A 23,361-nucleotide genomic window follows, 5' to 3' on the forward strand; every position below is an offset into this window, starting at 1 on the left:
TATGATATTTATAATAACGGGGAATATATTAAAATAGTTAACATTACCTACAATAGAAGTCATGTGATCGAAAATGCTAATTATTAAATACAGTGGATGTTTTTTTACAATCGCTAATCTACCCGCCACAAATGTGACTACCCAATTTCCGCGATTTAGTAAAATACTTTCTCCTCTATGGATTTCGATGAAATTTCGTCAGCACCAAGATAAAAGCTTTGTATTTATGTCCACATATCTTTCAGGAGTGTCCAAAGCTTAGATGAAGCCCGCCGATCGGTGGAAAGCCACGCAAATCTTCCGAAAGTTGCGGTGATCTGAAATCACCTTAGAAATGAAATGCTGAAGTGTCCAACGCTGCAGGGGTTTGCACTCGATGTAGTTACCATCGTATTCAGGAAAAACATACTCTCACCAGGCGGCCAGAAGTAGATATTAAAAGACGCGCACATTTCAGTACTACGCAGTTTGGAACACATTGTTGAGACCGAATGTTCGCCGCGAGTGGTTGCCATGTCGTCATACCTATCATTAGGATATGAAGCACATACCATGTTCCATGAAGATGTTTTATACATTACCTGCTAAACCCTCAGATTCCAGATGTATCTCAGTCAAATCTTGTCCTATCCTTATAAACCATACATCACTGGAAACCTTATTCAGCTACAATAAAATATGTGGGTCTACCAAACTTTTTCAGGTTAGATTAGACAAACGAGAGAGACGGGGGCACATATTTACCTAATAAGTTCTGTGGTTAAACAGCTATAAGTCTAACTCACTTTTAGTATGCCTTGTGGGGAAATGGGTGGTTACATTATGGTCCTGCTGTTAGCACGTGGTTCAATATACTGGGTCTCAAAATGACTCCTTATTGAAAAATGTAAAAGTTGCCAAAACCTTTGTTTACTTAATAATTTTTCATGGCTTTATTGGTGCTCGGCGTCTAGATATAATAAAGGTTATAAATATTAATGTGAATATACTTTTCAATCACTTTCCAAAGCCACGATAGCTCGGATAGTTGATCATAAGTCTAGTCGTGAGTGCCTTTTTTATGGAAAATGTCAAAGGAAGCTTTTATAATGAACCCCAAGGGAGTCTGTCTCTTTTTATGGCCAAAATATGTTAAAATCTGTTCAAAAGAGAACCATTTTCCTCTCTCACGCAGTTGTCCTGTAAAAGGCTTAAAGTGATTTCACCATTTCATTGTTCTGCTAAACACAAAGGAAGATATTTGGCAGAATGTCAGTAACCAAGCAGATCTCGCCCCTATTGGCTCCCTCAGATTCTTCCAAACCTGTATACATTTCTTAGTTCTGCTAAACACAGAGGAAGATATTGGAAGGGATGTCAGTAAGTGGGGGACAGGTTTGGAACAATCTGAGGATGATTGACTATGACAGATTTTCAGTTTTGAGTGAAATGTATTGGCACTTTAATAAACTATAGTATATCCTTTCAGAAACGCGTGGCTGTCTCTTTTCACGCACTTACTTAAGTCCACTCCATTCGTCTCCTGCCTAAATCAACAGGCAGGGATTTCACCTCCTAGTCTCACATCAACATTAATATCCCAAAAATGACTTTGGATGATCAGGTTTTGTGTGTTCAGCTGCCCTGATGTGATACAGCCATCATCATTATGGGGATATGGCGTATCTGATACCTGGACTTCTTTATAGATGATGAATTGGTCTTAAACGCAAGCTCTCATATCTCTGGACATTGTCCAAAGTTAGCAGGGTTCAAAAGTCCTAACCCTACTTTCATCAAAGTTTAGCACAATTGAAGATACTAAACAATTCTTATTGTCAAGATTATGACCATAGAGACCATTTGCATATTTAGGTCACTATGTTTAAGGTCATTTAATGCAGAATATGTATCTTGAAGGACTAATTTAAGAGTGTAGGCTTGTGTAGGCTTTCCCTGTTCGATTGTGTTGTAAGATAGTGATGAAAGGCTGCATCCACCACCTCATCTGCGCTTCTTTTAATGTTTGTGATGATGTGTCAATAGAAGTGAAGCAGACCAGGAAGGGAAAACGCACAGATTGCATACCAGCAGGCAGGTGAGCCCTGTGATCTGAGCTGCAGCATCGGGTCACCGTGTCTGTGCCGCCCATCAACTACTGCTGCGTCTCCCACATGAGCCTGTTCAATACCTCATAACCACCTCAACGAGTCAATCTGCCAGGTCACTATTCAGTCATGAACAGAATTGTGTCAGGACATAATTTAAAACAAAACCCCCCACATTAAGTATCTATATCCATACACCAATACACTGTATGTAAAACGTGCACGAAAAGCAGATGTGTCACACCGTGGAATGTGACATCACACAACACATGGTAATTAAAGCACCATCCGTCCTGCTTTCTTTCATTCATCATTACCCATCACTCCCCTACCATCCCCTCAGGTCTAAGATGACACACCGAAGCTACCCAACCCCTCTGATCTTTAGGGTGGGCGCCTTCAGCTGTCTTGTCACTTCTGATGCAATCACAGTACTGCTGTCAGGCCCTGGTTGCAGGCTGAAACGGTGCAGCAGAAACGCAGAGGAAGTGGTAAGCGACTATATCACCATCTTACCTCGGTTAGACAATACAAAGAGGAAGTCGTGCACCTTAAGACTGCAGCAGTGTGTGTCAGGTGTAGCTTTCTTGCGGCGAGTTTTGCAGCATTGATAAGGCAGCTGTAGATCTCATTTGTTTTGGTTTGAGCGCACTGTTTTTCTTGAATGCGGCGGTGAGTAGTAACACATTTTCAGGGGGTGGTGAACACTTAGAGGTACAAATAAAAGCATTGCCTGCTAACCAACCGGCATTTGCGTTGTTCAGTGGGAATATGAAGAAAAGAGAACATAACTGGATTGTTCTTCATGCCTTAAATAGGACGCCTTGTTGAGAGCTTGAGCTTTACAGATAAGGTGGGACCTTTTGCTTTGCAAATCACACCGTGTTCCTCATAGATATAAACGGTAAGATGCCGCATTATCATCGGTTTCTATGGGCCGCTATACGTAGGTCATCCGTCATGCTGGAACGGTGCGAGCCGGTTCTTTAAAACTCTAAATCGAGCTGACTGTGTATGTTTATGGAAACATATTTATTGTTGTATAAACTCAAACATTGTATCTACTACACTAACACTTGACTAAAATGAAAGGTTATCTAATTTTTCCCTGATTTAAATCCCTGTGGATTCTAGTCATCTGTGAGGGACGTCAGTGGACCGTTCCAAGATGGCGGACTCGGCTTTGCACTTGAATGCGGCATCTAGTTATTTATAGCTATGGTGTCTGTTCCTCCCTTAAGGGAAGGGACTTGTCACCCACAAATCTCACTTTGGTTAGCCCTGAGTGGGAGTGTGCAGGTCTGTGAAACCATGGCGATGGTCATTATACTGCCTAGATAGTATAGTTGTAACGATTTACGCAATTGTGCTATTACAAATGATGCAAGTTTAAGCATAAACATTAGTATAAAGCCCTGAGAGGTTTTAATTGTGCTAGTGCAGGTTTTAATGAACAGTACCTTGAATAAGAACACCAAATCCACACATAAAACAACAGAAGCAATGTGCACAAATGAACAGCGAATTAAATGTAAACAAATCAATGCAATGAGAAAAAGTATATTAAAGTTTATACATTATGATACAGCGCAGATACATATCTCACAAATCACGTTCATGAGATATGCGTTAATTTCGTGTTAATTACGAGTGAGATAATGAAATACTTAATCTCTAATCAATCTTTTTTGTCCAGTTATTTGCCCAAGTTAGTTTTGGTATGGAGTTAAACGTTAACTTATCTTGCATTCACTATATAACAGCGGGTGGTTTTGACGAAGATGACTCGTGAAACATTTGACGTGTTCCACACTTTTGCGGGGACTTTGTTTTTGCAAGATTTGCCAACCGGCTGCCCATCCTCGATTAACTTGCCCTCGGGACTCTAGTAAAAGTCAAAATATGCCCAGACCACCGATTTGCTCCTTTTAAAAGGCGCAATGTCTGCTCGTGCAAAACAACGTCACATGCTTTGCCTGCATCAGACAGATGCGTGCTGAACAGGAATCACCCCAAGTTTTCAAAATCGCACTAATCATACCCCCGTTTTGTGATAAGTACAGTTTAAACGGCAATACTAACCGTCAGGAAATCATTTTAGCATGGTTTATCATAAAACCGGAAATCGTTTCATCTCTTCTACAAAGACAGCTGCTTAACTGTTATGAAGCCGTATAATGACTCGTTTGAAATGACCTACATAGTTCAAATTAAAAACTGTAAAACTGTTCTGCATTCTACACTTGACTTTAGAATGATTTTTGGTTGATTAATGCAATGCATTCTGGGATTGCTGTCTTCACATGAATGCAAAATGTGATGTTGCCTGGTCAAAAAGAAGTATGCTTGGAGGTTTGCTTTGTTTCAGTGCACCTGACTGTTAAATGTACTGTACACATAACTGAGCCAGTCAGATGCATGATGTTTGCTCCTATAACTCTGTGTTCTTTTCACCTCTGTCATTTGCGGTGGTCTCAGTGTATGCTAGATACAAAGAGAGAGATTTGGCTCAGACCTCTTTTGTATTTCCTCTTTATCGTATCGGCACTATTGAGTGTAGTGTTATTGTATGGTTTATTGTCTGAGGTCTAAAGACTGCACAGATGAGTGTGAGAAAATGAAGACCACTCTTCAGTAGTGATGGACCGATATTGTTTTTTAAAACATAAACAGATACCGATTATTTGCATATTTATGTGCCCGATATACATAACAGATGTTTATTTACTGTTATACTTCTGTTTTTGACACTGATTACAACATTACTGAACAAAGTGTTTTATTTAGAACAATCACTCACTCCTTGCATACAAAGCAAAACATTTGCATCCATACACCAATAAATAAGGAGCTGAAAGCGTGAAAACAAAGTGCGCTGTTACTAAAGTGTCTTTGTTCAAAAATAATAATTCTAACCAATTAAACAAATAAAATAAAGGGGTCTCAAACAATGCACCAAACTCATTGGTAGTGACCGAGGACTTGCACACACACGGGGCTCATCGAGAAGGAGAGTGAATTCGGCGTCAACTGACATCAAACAGGTCAAGAATAAGCGGAAGCACTGTTTATCTTCTAGTTAATCGATCACAGATACAGTCACTATCACGGATGCATAAAAAAAATTACAAAATGTGACGCAGAATAAGTAAATGCATTGGCAATAATACATTGTCATGAAAATAACAAAACAAACGGCATATAAATAATTGCATGTCTCAACCGTAATGTTGCGTTAATAATATTTTTGTCAGTCTTAATACCTGCGGTCATAGCACTGTTTATATATGCCATTACCAACGTTACATTCAAACTGCGATCGCTTGCGGAGATCATAAATTAGTGAAATAATGGTTATATAGTCGATGAAAGTATAACTAAGGATGTTTTAAATAAGTTAATCTTGCTAACTTGATGGGGAGGCTATGCTAAAACTTCCCGAGCATCATCCCAGTGAGTGAACTGCAATATGAATGATGAGCATAGACAACTAAAGTATTTCAATTCAGCTCTTTTATTCCCAACATGAAATAATTCATGGCCGTGTCATTTAATTAATGTGAAGTTGCGTCTTTATTGGGGGAGGATTTGATAGCTTAGGCAATGTGACTCTGAGTTTAGCAAAGCTGCATAAACTACATTTCAGGCATGAAATGGAACATCTCATTTGTGCTTTTAATTGCTCTCGTGTATTAATAAAGCAAGTGAGTATACATTACCTGTGCATGCTGTCGTTCGGTCGCTCCTCAGACGCTCTGCTGCAGTGACGGTCCTGCATGCATTTCTCTAAACGGCCACAAGATGGCGGAGCTTATCTGTGAATCCGATATTAGAAAACAGATACCCGATGATGGGACATTTATGAAATATCGGGAAAACAATGTATCGGTCGTATCAGCGTCTTCTCTCTTTCCTGACTTGTTTGATGTGACTTGCTTCTCTTCCGTGTTCGTATACACTCTCTTATAATGATTACATGGATCTCTCCATGTGTGTGCCCTCGGCCTCTCGTCCGCGCTTGTAGTTATTAGCTCTGTGTAGTGTATTCGCCATATTTCAGAATTAACGCAGAATACTCTACTCTGCACTATACACGATCTATAAATGTTTTGCTTATAGTCAATGTATTTCATATACAGCTGCTTTGTAACAATGAAAATTGTAAAAAGCGCCACATAAATACAGTTGACTTTACTTCACTATAATAAATTATCATTTGCTTTTAAAATCAAAGAAGCGTTCATAACACAGCAATAGGCATGGGCCAGTATGAGGTTTTGGCGGTAAAATAACCTTAATTAAAAATACCACTCTTTTCCGGTATTGCTATTACACAGATCATAGAGTAGATTGAAAACAAATATCCAGTGCTAACACGACACAAACACGACTTCATGACGTCACAAATATGCTAGTTAGTTTGTTGGGTTGTACCGATACTTCGTATTATGATATTTCGTGATGCAACAATGTTACGACGCGCATCATAGAGCGATGGAAATATTGTACGATATGATGTTTAATTCTATTCGTTGAGAATCGTTCGTCTGCTGCACAACGTGATATTCAACATAAAGTACGCCAAAAGAAACCAGCGCTGTACCAGCGTGATGAAGTGAGTCGTGCATTAAAAGATTGAATAACATGCTAAAAGACAAGCATATGATTTGCATGATTGAAGAAATGTAATACGGTTTATGTAATATGTCTTTTTGAAAGATATTTCTCATTCATTACTGTCTCAAGCAAAGACAGTGCAGTTTCAAAGAGACATGGGCCAATAGGGTTTGAGTGTGAGCTCTGTCAGAGCGTTCTATTGGTTGAATGTACACCCTTCGCTAAACGAATCAATTGAGTCAATTTGAGACAGAAGAACTGGTACATGTCATTCATGGTCCAATATTCTTTATTGCAACAATGCATATCCAGTGGTTACTGAACTTCTGAAAAATACTGAAAAATAAGGGAATGACCTGGTTTCATTTCATTCTAAGGTAAAGTAAATGATGTCAAAACAGTTAAATCTGTGTATGGAACATTTAACTACACCAATTAAATTAGTTAATCGAGATAGATTTTAGTAGACTGAATTTAATTTAGATTTCATCGACTAAAACTAAATTGCAAAAGACTGTTACTAAAACTAAATAAAAATTTGCAGTTAAATTGACACTGATCTTAATTCTAATTTCAGTTAAGCCTTAAAATTGTAACATTCTTTATGAAGTTGACGTCACCAGCGCTACAAGTCTGTCAAAATCCTGTGGGAAACTCCGATTATTCCTTGTAACTTGTGGCTCTCTTATTATAAAACTTTATTTGCTTACCACAAACATCTTCAACCGCACATTTTATAAATTTCATACCTAATGTCATGACTCATTGAGCAGGGGTATTTTAGCTATGCCAGTGTTTATAAGTCCTTTATTTTGTAGTATTTTGTAGTCCATTTGAAGTTTTAAGACTTGATTTGCGATGCTGAAAGAATGAGATTAACATTGTGAGGAAATTGTGGGACAAAACAAATGCATCTGTGCTGCGTGTTTGCACGTTCTGCCCCAACTCCAGTGTCAAAGTGAAAGAGTTTCTGGGGCAACAGAATTTGGGGCTAAATGACAGATGGGGTTTCTCGACTCATTTCAGCTCTCCTCTCATAACTACAGATGTGGAGCACAGATGCAGGCGGCTGAAGATATTCATCATGATAGTTTTTCTTTATAAGAAGACCGCATAAAAGGTACTAAGATGCCACTGCTCGTAGCAAGGCTGCTTCTCCATTGTATGTACTGTGTATACTCTAAGCAAAAAAATCCACATGGTGGCCATGTTTGAGTTGCCTACGGGCAGCTATTTCAGTCATTCGAAATCCTATGGCCTCTCTAATCGAATTTGTAAAGATATCTTTAAAATCAATACATTATTGGATTGAAGCCTCCACTTGAATGCATGATGTAAGACATGACACAAGATTAACAACATTTTCCACCATTGATTAAACCGGACTTCAACTGTACCATAAATTGTTTGTTAAAGTCCCTGTGAACCGAAAGTTGCGATCGGTTTTACTTACGGCTTAACTTTCCGTAAACACTGCAATATTTCATGTTAAAATAAGCACTGTAATTTTTTATTTCACTGGGACTTTAAAGTGATAGTTCACCCAAAAATTTATATTCTGTTATCATTTTCTCACCCTTTTGTCATTTCAAATCTATATGACTTTCTTTCATCCGCAGAACACGAAGAATGTTACTAGCTGTCCCCCATTCACTTGCAATTGAAAAGTGAATGGGTGCCAGTACTGTTTGTTTTCCAACTTTCATTCTTGGTTGAACGATCCCTTTAAGCCTAAATTACTCTTAAAAAGCTTTTGGGCATGTGCATAAACTGGCAAGTGTCTCCAAACACTGTACAAAGTCATCAGTCTTTATTGATTGATGATTGGCTCCTTTTATTGGTAGGCGTAACTTTCGTTGCTAAAACAGATCTATTGAGCATTGCATTTCCCCTATTCATAAGTAACTGAACTGTGGCATCCAGGGCCTATATGCATTCAAAATTGTCTTAAATGTTTGGGACTATTAAACTAATTATGGCTCATCTAGTGATTATTGTTTCTTCTAATTGTCCATTTCCCCAATGCGATTTTGACATATTGTAGTAATGAGCAAATAACAATTCATTGCTAAAAGCAGAGAGTTGGCACTTGAAAAAAATTGGCATCAAAGACCATGTTTAGTACTTTGATTTGTGTACCTTTCCTTTTTAAAATGTGGGAGTTCACATTTTGCATCGTAAACATTGTCTTGTTAAAGGGACGGTCACCCAAAAATGATCTTATAATCTTATTATGTAATGATGAACACAGAGAAAGGTATTTGGAAGAATGCTTGTAACCAGACAGTTCTTGGACCCCATTGACCACCATAATAGGAAAACTTACTTTTGTGTTCTGTTAAAATTTTGAAGAATGTAGGACAGAAAATTGTTCTAGTTCACTAGTTCTTGACTACCATTGTCATTTTTCCTACTATGGTATTCAGTGGTGACCAAGAACTGTTTGGTTGCAAGCATTCTTCCAAATATTTGTGTTCAACCAAACAAAGAAATGCATACTGTTTTGGAAAAGCTGATATGGAGAGCGATTTTTATCTTATTTTGGGGAAAGTTTTATAGGCTAATGGAAATAATATAATAACTAGGTCAATATTAATTTTGCTTAACCCTGGAGCACTTCAGATTTTGCTTTGTGTGCTTTAGTCTCGGCATACATTTAGGTAAATATAGTAGGCCAGACAAGTCGTCCATATAATATAGTACACATACTACAGAACTAATGGGGATAGCATAATAGTTCACTCCTCCGAAATGCAGGTTTTCTTGAGCTATAGAACACATCAACATGAATGTTGCATGTTTTTTAGACATGGACAGATGACAGAAGAAAGGTTATCTGAAGGGAATAGCAGTGATCAAAAGACTTTCGGTACAGAGATGGAGGATCTGGTAGATTAGGGTGTGATGTACGATTGGTCTTCTCAATGTGTTTTCTGGCCGTGAGCTCCAGCTATGCAGTGGGAGTTAACAGGCTGTTGGCATTGTATGCTGTAGTTAGGGAGTGTCTCTCAGTCTGGCTCTGGACACTGTTGTTAACTGGACACCTCCCAACTTTCATTAATCCAATCAGTGAAGCTGCTAATGATTTGAAATTCCTAATTCAACATGACAGACTTGGTTTGCTTTGCAGGCTAGTTTATCAGCCCACACAAATAAAAATGTCAAATGAGGGGTTTGTTATTGTTTATTTGCTCATTTCGTTATTGCTCCATCATTATTATTATTATTATATTATACATTATTTATTTGTATTGTGATGCAGAGATGCTGCCCACGAAGAGTGTTCAAAGTCAGTCACTTACGAGGTTTTATGACTAGTATGCATCCTTAAAGACTCCCTTGTAGTCAGTTATGGATGCTTCATCCAGATTTTGTCCTCTGTGCTTTTATTGCTCTTGAAGGCTTGAAAACCTATTTTACATTTACAGTATTTTTAATTTTCACCTTGAGTGAACAGCATATTAGATGCACTAGGGTATGCTGTAAAAAAACTAATTTGCCAGCTTATGAATCGATGTTATGAGCATGTCTATGTTGGAACTTGATGATTGTATGATTTTGTGTGCATAGATTGAGGACCACAGATGCTCTTTTTTTAAATTTCTTTGTTTATTTTATCCACACACTCCGTATCCGCTATGATGCAGTTCAATTGCATCGGCATTTCCTGCTTTCACTGTTTTGCGCCTTACTTCTGGATCTGGCTCTCCCCCCACAATCTTCCTGACATTTGGACAATAGACAATCGCTGGCTATCATTCTAGAGGAAGTGATCTCTCGCTTTGGCTGTACGTAGATCATTTGACTATAAACTGTCTTTTGGCAGCGTCTTGTTGAGCCCAAAAACAATGGTCATCTTCATCTGTTATTTATTTAGCCAAATGACACACAATTGTCTTTGGCAGGTAAACAGTAGCACATTCTCTACGTTAGTTTGAGGGCGTGCCCAACATCATCGCCGCTTGTGTTACATGCCACACGACTTAAGCGGGAGATGCGTTTCATTGTTTCTCTCTTTGGTCATTTTGGTGTGTTTCCATGTCTTTTAGGCATAAATAAATGTTAAATTAATCTTTCAAATGTTTTTTTTCAGGTCAACCTTAGGGCATATCAACTCGGATTCCCACAGCTTTGATGCATCACAGGTAAGCACCTAAAATAAAAAAATTTGTGCATAATATTTTATGTAGAAACTAAAATCAAAACATCCATTAGGACAAACTTTAACTTGACATCTGAGAATTTACAATGTATAATTAGCAGGATTTTCTGGTTGGTTGCTAGGGTGTTGCTATGCAGTGTTCTGATCTTGTAACAGGTTTCTAGGCAATTACAGTACTATGTATATATATTCCTGAAGTGGTCTAGGTGTTTCCTAAGGCTTTGATGTGGTGTTCTGTGTGGTTGCTAAGCAGTTGCTGTGATGTTCTGAGCAGTTTCCTAGGAGATTGCTTGAGGGAGTTTGACGGTGTTATTTAAACAGCAGTGTTAATGACTGGCCTTGTCAATGCAGTCACTTTTTTGCTTGTCACACTGTTTAACACTTTTTGAAGCTTTATTTTTTAGCATTCATATGACCAGGTATAGCAATCACACTGTACTTGCAAAATGATGTCCATAGGGTTTGATAAATGTAACACAAACACAAAACTAAATTCTTATTTTTGGCTAAACTATCCCTTTAAGTAATTTATATTGTCGGATCTGCTGCATGGAGATATGCCATTTGAATGTAATTGTGATCTCTTTCTTTCTTTCTCTTCGAAAACACGATTTTTTTACTTATTCATATTGTCAAATGCAAGTCTGTTCAAATAGTATATTTTGAAAGTAGGTCACTTATGTTTTGTTCTGGAGAAGGTGGACAAAGATTATAATTCATTTTGACAGGTTTGTTGTCCTGTGCCCTTTAGGTCAGTCGGTATTGCTCTTTTTTTGAGAACGCTACCTGGTCACATCCATATTCCTTAGTTTACTTGTTTGGTCTCTGATTTGTTGTTGTTGTTGTAATACAGACTTGTCATTTTAGGTTTATCATGTATCATTAGTTACACAGTCCAACATCAGGATGCTGTGTAGTTTGGATTACGATTTGTATTTGTTCCCGTCTCCATGTGCACGTCAGAATATGTAAGAACCGTTCAGTTGGTTTTCCAAAAAAACAATTTGATCTTGAAATTGGACATTGGAAAGACTTTATATATCAAAAAGATAATTTGCTCACGAAACGCCTGTTCCACTATGTAACCTGAATTATTGTCCTCTGCAGTGTTGAGTCACATCCAAGATGACGGAAGAGGTGATTGTCATCGCCAAGTTTGATTATATGGCCCAGCAGGACCAAGAGCTGGACATTAAGAAGAATGAACGTCTCTGGCTTCTAGACGACTCCAAGTCCTGGTGGCGGGTTCGCAACGCAACCAACAAGACGGGCTTTGTGCCATCCAACTATGTAGAGAGGAAGAACAGTGCCAGAAAAGCCTCGATTGTCAAGAACCTCAAAGACACTTTAGGTAAAGACACAACTTCTGATTTACTCAAGTTAAAGCTTTAAATGAGTAGCGTGTCAACACAACAGAGCTGTTTAAACGCACACTTGGTGGCATTTATGGTAATGATATTTTAGCGCTGTATGCTTTATTTTTATATAGCATCAAATGTGCTTCATTTGCTTCTTATCTGCTATAGATGTGGTGAGCTAAGTTGCTTTTTAAACTGATAGTATTAATCATTTAACATTAATTATGAACAGTTAAACAGTGCATTGCATTCATCTCTAGTTCTCAGGGTCTGTAAGGGTCCCAAAGACTTGTCTTGTTTTGGAAAATCGCAAGATTTGCATTCTCTGTTATAATGAATGCGGTAAGGTTAATGAGGTAAATACAGTGCATGAATGCAGCATGTGAATATTGCGAGGCTTTTTGGGGTCAATGAGATCAAATAAGGTCAATTTTATTTAGTTTGACCACTGCACTGCTTGTATTTTTCTCAATATCATGTATTTTTGATATATGTGATGGTTGACTTGCTTGCATGCAACAGGAAGCACAGCACGCTCAACACCATATATAGTGAAGGAGGAAGGAAATGGTGCAATTTCATTGGTTTTTGATCTTCAACTTGTTGTGCATCTCCAAGACGCTATTTAATAGATCAGTGTGAAATACAGCTTAGTGACTGATCTGAACTTGCCATCGTTCCTCCCACAAAACCGCTGTATGCTTTATTATATAGCTTAGTTAGAAGGTGCTTTTATGGTCCCACTTGTTCTTGCCCCAATAAAGAAACAAATATGCAGATTCTCTTCTGTACATAAATTCAGAGTAGAGTTAGATACGTTTCTAATTCGGTGATATTTGTGGTTTAGTATGTAGGGCAGTTGTTTTTGTCATTTCCTTAGATCTGCTTTTGACCACAGTCATGCTTGGTGCTGAGATACGCAGGAAGATATAGTTATTTAGCCAGAGTTACCTACATGTGAGAAGGTTCAACTGCTTGTTTGAATTGAAACTGTAATCACATATCTTCAGTTCATTGCTTATCAGGTATGGTAAATACTCTTTGTAAGCAAGCTTTGTTTTTGAGGACTTCAGTTTAGCTTGTTGCTTTTTGCGTTAATTTATGCATATAAGTTAAAAGCAAGGACTGTAAGAGCACTGTTGACTAAGACCGACCTTCTGTTTTCATTTATTGTGGGTTTTCAAATTTGCTTCGTTACAATTTGCCAAAAAATATTAAACTATATTTTACCATAAAATGTAAACCTAAAACCTTTGTGAATATATTTTAATAAGGCAGACTCCAATTGTCATTATTGTAAGTATATACAGAATGTTATATATATCAATGTTGTATGTACAGTTTATGTTTATATATTAAGCTATTGTATGTCAAATTGAGAAGAGGAAATACTCTTCAACTAGGTAGGACTAAAGCAGGCCATTAGTTCTCTCCATGTTTCGTCTCAAATGTCTTTGAGGATTTCAGATGTTCATTAAAGGAAGTGTTTGTGACTGGAATGTGAGGGGTAGTGTCAGAAGATAAGAAAGACAGAATCCGAGAAGATTTGAAAGATAAGATCATCGTTTTCCTGTCCAGGCTGGACCGCATGCTTAACACACCTAAGGACATCCAGGACCCTTGAGCCATTGAGCACAGTCACTTGGAAACGGTTGTCAAAACTGTCAATCGGAGTGAAATACATGCTGGTGTAATCCCAAAGGGTTCATGGCAACGCATCAATTATACCGGACATTTGTATAGTCATTGGAGCAGTTTATCAGCCTCTGTTTAATGTTAAAAGTGTCATCAAAAAGATTGCAAGGCTTGGTCTATATAACATTTCGTTTGCTGTAGGGACAATTTTTTTAATCTAGCAAATCTTTCTTGGGGTAGAATTACTTTCAAAATTTCAAGATATAGTTAATAGCGTTATTCACATATTTCATATAAATATTTGAGTATTTTATAAAGCACAAAACAGTTCAAACACAAAAGTTCTTCTCTTTTTTCCGGTTTGATCCATACAGTACAAGCAACATATTCTCTTTAATCTTTACTGTAATCTTGTGGTGTGGGACTCTCAGTACAGAAACAGAGAAACTTTATTACTTTTATATACATTAAACTGGGTTGGGAACACTTATTTAAAAATATAATTAACGTGAATAAAATACAAAACTCAAATAGTGGAATGAAGCCTTTTGATAAAGATTGCTTTTCAATCCTATGCAAGTAACACCCTACTCCTTATATGATAATTTCTCCCTTAAATGTTAGATATTATACTAGCCTATGTATTTTCAAAAATGGTTGCAGGCTATGTACGAATTCAAACAACATGCTTATTTTGAATTGTACATATTAAAATATATTGAATAATAGGGGAACATATTACATTTGTTATGCTTTAAATGAGTAACAAAAAACGTTTTCTTTTTTCAACAACAACAATTTAAAGCAGTATTACACTTATTGTTTTTATGCTTAAAAACCTTTTCGTCTTTGACCCATGTACAAATGCATAAGGCGTCAATTATATTTTTATTGTTGTTGATATGGTAAATATTTGAGATTTTAGCATCATTTAGCATTAATTTCAAATGAACAAAAACATAAAACTTCATTATGTAAGGTCTTTGTGCGCCTCTGAAGAAATAGTTATGTATATACTATTACATTAATGTCAATACACTACGCCAAAAATGTCTGAAATACAGGGGAACATATTCAAAACACAAGCCACAAATAGTAAAATGAATGGACATTTTCCTTTTACATCGTGTAATTACTCTGTGTGATACAATAATAGACCAGATCTCGCCTCGAGAATTATTTTTCACATAACCAATGCACTACCAATAAAGTAACTTTATTTACTCCATTTAAAGGAGGAATGCAATAAAGTATGTTACCATTTAAAAGTAGGGATGCTCCGATCCGATATTTGTATCGGGTATCGGCGTCGATACGTAATAAAATTCTAGATCGGGTATCGGTGCAATTTGTCACCGATACCCGATCTGACATAAAATTTGTGCTAGACGATGTAAAAGTTCATGGAGACACCGGCGCTTAAACTCTCTCGTGGGCGGCTGTGCTTTGCGCAACGTGTGACATCATACGCTAGCAACGTGTGACATCATACGCTAGCAACGTGCTCTGTACGTAGTGCACGTGAAGATATAGCAGCGAACAGCATGGAGCGAGCCAAAATATCTTTCATTTGGAGTCATTTTACAACAGCTACGCCAATAAGTTCCACCGCTTTCATTGTTATGGATGGGCAACCGCTGTCCGTCGTTGCGAATAATGGCTTCAGACTCCTTATAAACCACCTGGAGCCGCAGTACGACACGCCGAAGCGTAAATATTTATCTGATATTTATCTCTACCTTGAACTGTACCGAAAAGTCTGCAAACACATATCCGAAAAAATTAAAGATGTCAATGCGGTGAGTTTTACAACAGATATCTGGAGCTGCGACGTGTCCACCGTGTCACTTTTAAGTTTAACCGCACACTGGTTGGATAAGAATTTTGTCCCACAAAATGCCACGTTAAATGCAACAAACATGTGCAGTTTTACTAAGCTATGGAAGCTAGTGTTTTATTCATCTGTTTCTGTGTTGGATGTTAAATTTTATTTTCACTAAACTTTAGTTAAGTGGACTTTGCTTTAGTGACTAAAGCATTAAAAAGATCTGATTAATGTTATTTTGAATATCTACAGCAGTAAAGCTATTACTTTTTTGCTCAATTTCAGCAGCTTTTTTGCGAATTGATTTTTTAATTATTTTTGCACTTTCTTAAAAATTGTTAAGAGATTTTGTTTCCATTTATTTATACCCGTTTATCAAGCTTGTGAAGCTGTTGTTATATTCAGCTGCTTAATTTGCACTTTAATTTTGAATGTCTTTTGTCAAAAGATAGTGAACACTTTTGTTTTATTTTTCATTTGTTTTGCACCGGTGCTGGTTTAATAAACTATTTACTAAATTTGTGAATCATTAGTTTGTTATTTTGTTTTACGGGGTCAGGAAATTTAGGTTAAGTCGAGCCTGATGTCTTGCACAGCAATGCACATAGTTTATTAAGTAATTGTGCACTTTAAAATTTTTACCTTAGTATCGGATCGGTACTCGGTATCGGCCGATACTGAATCTCAGGTATCGGAATCGCTATCGGAAGCAAAAAAGGTGGATCGGAGCATCCCTATTTAAAAGCGGGATGTAAGATTTTTCTCCATCTTTCCCTTTCGTCAGCGATCTCCTCGACTAATGTTTGTCCTGTGCACAGTTTACCTTACTGCTGATTGGCTACAAGGTTGTTTTGGTACTCGGCCCGACTTTGTCTAAACAAGCGTAATTCGGAAATCGGACAACCCGCCTTTAAACAGTCAAAAAGGCCCTTTCACCTTTTTTCCTGCGCACTCTTTCTCTGTTGCGCATGCTTTGTTTCAGTGCAGAGAATGAAAAGTTCCAAAAGTCTGGTTCGTGCTTGCTATATGCAGTGATTTTATTTATATTACTTTATAATTTGTTTTGTATCATGCAGTGCAAAGTTCAGTCCAAGTAACGAACTACATACATTTATAGACAAAGTGTTAATTCATATCCCAAACATTCAATAATAAATGGTGCACACATTAATTTGCGAGTCGTCTGCGGGTGCGTGCAGAACTTGCGGATTCCCTTTACTGGTCTCACAGCACATAAGACGCGGTGAGACGCGTTCATGCCCTGTTTCATAACCAGACCTCACGCTCACATGCGCTGAGGTTTTCTGTACCCAACCCTAAAAATGCTCTCTTTTCATCATAAATAATATTTTTGGCAGGCCACTACCCATGTAACCAAATAACCAGTAACTTTTGTTCATGTTGTTAAGATGAAACCCTCTATGTATTGCTTGCTTATTTACGTGCATGTTAGTAACTTTGTATTAGCACTTATCGTACTATTGCTCTTTTATGACATATTGCTTATTGCTCCCTGAACTCTTTGTAAGTCGCTTTGGATGAAAGCTTCTGCTAAATGTAAATGCATGTTATCAGCCATACAAAAAGTATGGAAGTTGTAACATGAAACCGTTGTAATCTCAAAATATTCCCAATTTATCCCATGACTCATGACTGCCTGTGAAAAATACTATGGTACTACCATCAAATATTTTGTAAAAAAAACATGGCCCTGCTAGTTTTTAGGGGGTTCCTGTTTCCAGGCAAAGCAGGAAGATATTGGCAGTCAGTGTTGCCTTCTTAGTCACCATAGGCGCCATGAGTAAGCTATGTGTAAATGGGTGAGTGAGGGGTGGGGGGGGTTACTCGCACTATAGGAGGGATTAACTCCGATTGGCTCACACTGGTCACATGGCCCGGCAGCTTGATTGTTGTTCAGGCAGTGAGCAGTTGACTCGCGGGTGGGTGTTTCACATGGAATAGCTGCACAGCTGCAGAGGGAAGTGCCGAGTTGCCGGGAGAGCCCAAAATGGATATGGCCAACCTCTTCAAACATTTCTTCCGTGAGTTTAGCCACTTTTCTTCCTATTTCTGTGTGACAAAATGTCGAAAGTTAATGCTGAAAGAAAGTTCTTAGTTATGGGATTAGGAAAGTTTGAATAGCTTGTCCACGTCTGAGCTGAGTGGGAGTTTGTGTGGGTGCGGGGTGGGGGGTTACTGACAAACACACGCACACACAAACACTGTCTATGCTTCGCTTTCGCATGTCAGTTTTTCTCTTTTTGTTTTTAAACCGAACAAGAGGATAAACTTTGCTTGGAAATCTTGAAACTTGGCTTGGGAAGTCTTTTTTTCCACTGTCTGTTAGTCGAGCAGCTGGGCGGGCAGAGCTCTGAAAAGCCTGTAATTGCACTTCACACACACACTTCTCACACACACACACACACACATACACACTGCAATCATCACAGTGTAAAGAATTCTAGTATTTCTTGTGCACATAAGCTCTCCTGTTACACTCAGCTGGAATTTTCTTGCCCAACACAATCCTCCTTTAATAGATTGTTCTTCTCTTGTTTTTCTCTGGTTTGAGGGTGTTGGGGGGTCTGCTGTAGGGGTTTCCTCATATCAGTGGGCGACATCATCTTTCTCTGGCAACACTAAAAGCATTGACTCATCTTTACTGACTGAGATGATTGATGAAGCTCATATCTCTTTTCTGAAAGCTGCTGGCGGGATTACATTATTACTTTACACAGCCTCTGGTTCCTATATTGCTTCCCCTCTTGCTTCATTTTGTAGCTCTATAGTCATGACTGTTTACGGTCTATCATTTGTTATAACTCTTGTTTTTAGTGGATGCTTGTTGACTGAAATAAAAAAAATCTGCCATAAATTAATTCAATGTTTTGTTGTTAAACCCAAGTATGACTAACTTTCTTCTGTCACAAATACTGGTATCAGTAACCGATACCTCATGAGACGTAACTGATAGAACTGACGGAAATTTGTGCTTTTAAGGTTTGTCACAACCACATACAATTATTTCATTTTTCATGAAAAAGTTGTTCATAATAAGCTATACAGGCATCAGTATCGGCAAGAGAAAAAAATATCGGTACTCGTACTCTGTCTTTAAAAAATACTATGGGGCATCCATAGTCACAATATAACGGGATTGACAATAATCATGATATAAACCATGATTATAGATACAGTGTTAATTCTACACACATATGATAATAGCGTAAACAATTCAGCACCTATTAAATTTGCGCCTTCAGAGCCACAATGGTTACAAACTTTCTCTAATCCTTACATTTTAGCACGGTTTGTTGAATAACAGAGAAAACACTCAAATATATTCAAAGATGAACTTAACTAGCATACTAGCTTTATTTGTTTATAAAAAATTATATATTGTCCACGATAACCATGGCGTAAAAAAACTGGATATAGTTACACATTGTTTTAAAGTTTATGTTACTTTAAGACAATTATTATACACTGGGATGTTAAGCCTACGTTTTTTTGTCACGACGTGACATAACATTTTGTTGATATCTTTATTACTATGTGTAGCTCCACCCACCACGGAATCTCATTGGTCCAAAAAACGGCTGGACGTTAAACCTCAGCTGGCCTGTTTATTAAAATTGTTTGCAGTATAACCTCAGTTTTGCATTGTGTGGATAAACAAACTGCTTGTCGATGTAATCTTATTACATTTGTTTAGGACACCGAAAAAAACATATCAAATCTTTGTGTGTCAGCAAACTTTAAGTTTATTAAAATGTATGCCATGTGAAGATGCATTGTCCAGTGTTTGACATTAGAGATGCTGAATATTCATTTGATTGAATCTCAAACAGTTCCATGAACTACATTTGTGTAGCTTTACTGTCCTGTTTCGATATTATCAGTTGGTGGTCACTGTTCACTGTTCATCTTTAAAATGTTTACGGTTTCTTTAATTCATAAGTTCATACCCTAAGAGACGTGTTCTGAGAGGCCGTAAAAGCTTTCTGCATCCTCTCTCTTTACTCCACTCACCCTTTCTCTCTTTTCCGGTCGTTCGGCCTCCACTCGTAGCGGAAGTGCTCTAATTTGAGACAGATTTCTCCTCAGATCTTTGGAGCCCGTGAGGGAGGAACTGAGGAAACCGGGACTGTTGATTCACTGCAGCGTCAGCCCATCCGTCTGTTTTTCTCAACTTCCCACTCCGCCATTTATTTTTGATAAATAATCTTCCTCTTTGGAAAACACGACGAGATATCTCCGCTGTTGCACAAGCACTGCTTTAAACCAAGTCTGCCACCTTTTATCTTCTCGCCCACACTCGAAGTGTGATGGATGCTTTCTGGAAGGCTGTTCATGACCGTGCTGCATACGCGGATGCAATGTGACCCCCATTTGGCTGTCTGGAGGGCTCTTGACAGCTCAGCTCTAGCCAAACAAGCACAGATGTGCGACTGAAGCTATTTATACCAATAAGGGTAGTATGGGTGAATGAGTGAATCTCACAGAAAGTGTCCGAAAATATTTTTTTATTACTGTACTAGAAATAGAAATGTACTTTAAAATTTCAATAATAATTTATAGTTGAATTGTAAGTGTGCATCAGAGTAGTATATGTTGTATTAATTTGTTAAGGATACAATTATTTCTGTATCACAGTAATAGATTTTTAATTGTACATTGTGTACAATATGGGAAAAACTAAGTTATTAAAATAAAATATATCTACAATTGTGTTTTATTTTAAGGTGAAATATTGTGCGAACCTTAGTTTGTGTGTCATTTTAAGGTATCTTTTGTTGTTGGTTTGCACATCAAGCGAGTGTGTGTTATCACATAGACACTTAGACGGCTGAAGAAAGGTCTGTGGTTTACAGTTGCTTCTGCTCGAGATCTTTTGATGTCTCGTCTTTCTCAAGCTAAAAGAATGTCTTGTTTTCCACTCCGCTCTGAGCCCAGCATACCAGATTACAAATGAAGTGATTTTTCTTTTCTCTTTTCAGTTTTTCCTCATACCTTTCTGTATTGTGTATATAAACCCAAAACATTTTTATTGTTGAGCATTGGCACGACATCGCTATTTTGTAGTCTTTTGGTGGCACCTTTGTGTTAGCTGTCTACGAATTTCACAGAAACTATTGTTTAGAGATCCACTGATTCTAAATCACTCCACCGATACCAATATTTGATTATTCAAATCAGTCGATCGATCAAAACCGATTCTGAAGACTAAATGAATATTTCCTATCTACCTGGGTGTTATTTCATATAATGACTATTAATATTTAGTTATACAGAAAACAAATTCATTGAATGTTTCTGTAATCTTGATTGACAGGACATGTCGGCCCTGATCATCGGCTGGTTTGAAACTATAGACCTATATTGTGAAAATCCGCTTTTCTATTACATTTTTATTTATCGATTAATACCAATTATTGGATATATCGGAGCATCTCTAATATTTTTGGTTTAAGGCATTTTGTATTTATTTCAGGAGGTGGCTAATTCGTATGAATTAGTCTTATTGGTACATGTTAGTATGATTTAATTTCTTGATAGTTTGGTTTAAAGGTGGGGTATTGATTTATTCTAATTGTACCTTTTTTGTACGATTCACACCAAACCAGTTCATACAAATTAGGCTGCGGTCACACTAGAGTTAAAGTGTGCAAAATTCATTCAGATGGTGCTGCAAAAATGGGCGGGGAGATTCCTCATCATTCTAATTTCTTTCACGAGAGGTCACGTCGTGGCGTTTTGATCTTCTATTGTTCTTACGCATTTGCGTGATGCAAATTTGCAGGTCAGAGTTTAACAAAATGGAACTTTGCTATGCAGCGAGCGAAATATCTTCAGACGGGTTTGCGTTTCCGGTCTGACGCATTTGCATGCGTATGAATAGTAAGTCAATAGAACGAAAAGTGTGACTGGAGATGTAATCATAATTAACAATAGTATTGATTATATCTTCAATTTATAGTATTATGGTTTTGACATCTGTTGCCACCACCACTACAATACCATCATAGAACTTCTTAAAGGCTTTGTTTGTATCTTTCGGCTCATTGTATCTCTCTTAACATCCCCCTTCATGAATGTGGAATTTAGTAGGATGCTATATCTGAAAACAATAGGACAGACGAAGAGACCAAAGGAAACGACTATTCCACGTTGGCTCATGTTGCATGCGGAGGAAAGGCTCTGATAATGGAGGGAAGTGGATTTCGTTGGGTGGGTGAAGAGGATGTTGAGCTTCAAAATTGTTGTGCTTTTAGTGTATTAGTAGTTGACGCCAGGTTAGGTGTTAAGCATGATTGAGCTCATACAATAATATTAGAGAGACAAAAAAGAGAGTTTTGTTAGGAAAAAACCTTCCTGAATGCGCTGTTCTGTCAGTATCCCATCCATCATCACATTTTGGAACTAGATGTACAGGTTAAAATATCTCCTTGAGATATGTTGAAGCAGCCAAAATAATTTGGACCGCCTACACACACCTCAGCTTTGTGATAGACAGTTTTGCTAAATGCAGTCTCAATTAACATTTTCAAATGGGGCACGATCTTTAGATCTTCTCAAATACTTGATATAGTGAAGCGCCATGTTTGTTGAAACTTTTTTGTGTAGAGTGTGTATTTGTGTTCTCATTCTAACTAGCGGTTTGGTTGCTATTTAAGAGAGTGATTTAGAAGAACTGAAAGTCTGCTAACCTAAGTATACTTGCATACCGTGTGGACTCGCTAATCCAAAAACTAAGTGTCTGGATCACCTGCACTGTCTTGTGCGTGATCTGACTGACTGATGTCGCTTCACAAGAAAAAACACAATCTAAACATTAAGACGTCCCACATCAGTGGATGTTTTAATAGGTGTGAATCAGCTTTTGCAGTTCTGCTTTAATTTACCCTTCTTTCACACCTCAACATTTTTTATTTTCTTCAAAAGTAGTCTTTGTAGACTAGTTACACTTGTGCCGTCAAAGGGTTCACACACTCCGGGTTGACAGGCACCAACACGTCCACACACAGAGTACGAAATGCTCGAGTTACTACTGCTGATACACAGCACGTTTTCCCTCTTGATCACGTTCACCATGCAAATTTCTGTGTCCCTTAATCGGACTGAGGTTTAGCCAGAGGCAAGCAATCTTGCTTTGGATTTTCATGTATTTGTAATGCAAAGCAGATAGTTGAAGGCAACCGAAAGCTTGGTGTAAATTCCACTGGTCCTGACATTTGATAAACATCTTGCTCGGAGCAGAAAGAGCTTTTCGTTCTCACTCTGGTTAACCTTTAACCTCTCAGCAAACGTAAAGTAAACTTAGTGATTTCCTTTTTAAGTCAAAATTGAATCCAGGAAAGTTTCTCGGTTGTCATGTTTCTTTGACTGACATGGATAAAAATCTGTCAAATTCATGTTTAATTTTCTTTCTTCTGCAGAACACCAAATACATTTTGAAAAGTTGGTAACCGAACAACGGCTATACACATTTACTTCTCTTGCATGGACACGATACCAATGGAAGTCCATGGGTACTGATGTTTGGTTACCAACGTTCTTCTGACATGAGTCAGTAAATTATGACACCATTTTTTTATCCCTTTAACATGATATCAATAATCACAGTTATAAATATCACATGTATTATCAATACTGGTATATTGCGAGACGCCTTAG

At 37.7% G+C, this 23,361-nt stretch overlaps 1 protein-coding gene across 9 annotated transcripts in view; it reads left to right on the plus strand.

Moving 5' to 3' along the window:
* nck1b (NCK adaptor protein 1b) overlaps positions 1 to 23,361 on the plus strand; it is a 39,567-nt gene that overhangs the window by 9,685 nt on the left and 6,521 nt on the right. For 4 of the 9 annotated variants that reach the window (XR_013788313.1, XR_013788314.1, XR_013788315.1 and 1 more), the window contains exons 2-3: positions 10,798 to 10,849; positions 11,974 to 12,217. Coding sequence is in view for 3 of the 9 variants with exons in the window: in XM_079488212.1 (XP_079344338.1) it covers positions 11,992 to 12,217 (226 nt within the window). In the remaining 6 variants the exon portion in view is untranslated. Of the gene's footprint in view, positions 1 to 2,831; positions 2,941 to 10,797; positions 10,850 to 11,973; positions 12,218 to 17,600; positions 17,727 to 23,361 lie in introns of those variants that run through there. The other 5 variants (XR_013788316.1, XR_013788317.1, XM_079488214.1 and 2 more) reach the window with 3 other exon arrangements.

Source organism: Barbatula barbatula, assembly GCF_947034865.1.
Source record: "Barbatula barbatula genome assembly, chromosome: 23".
NCBI lineage: Eukaryota > Metazoa > Chordata > Actinopteri > Cypriniformes > Nemacheilidae > Barbatula > Barbatula barbatula.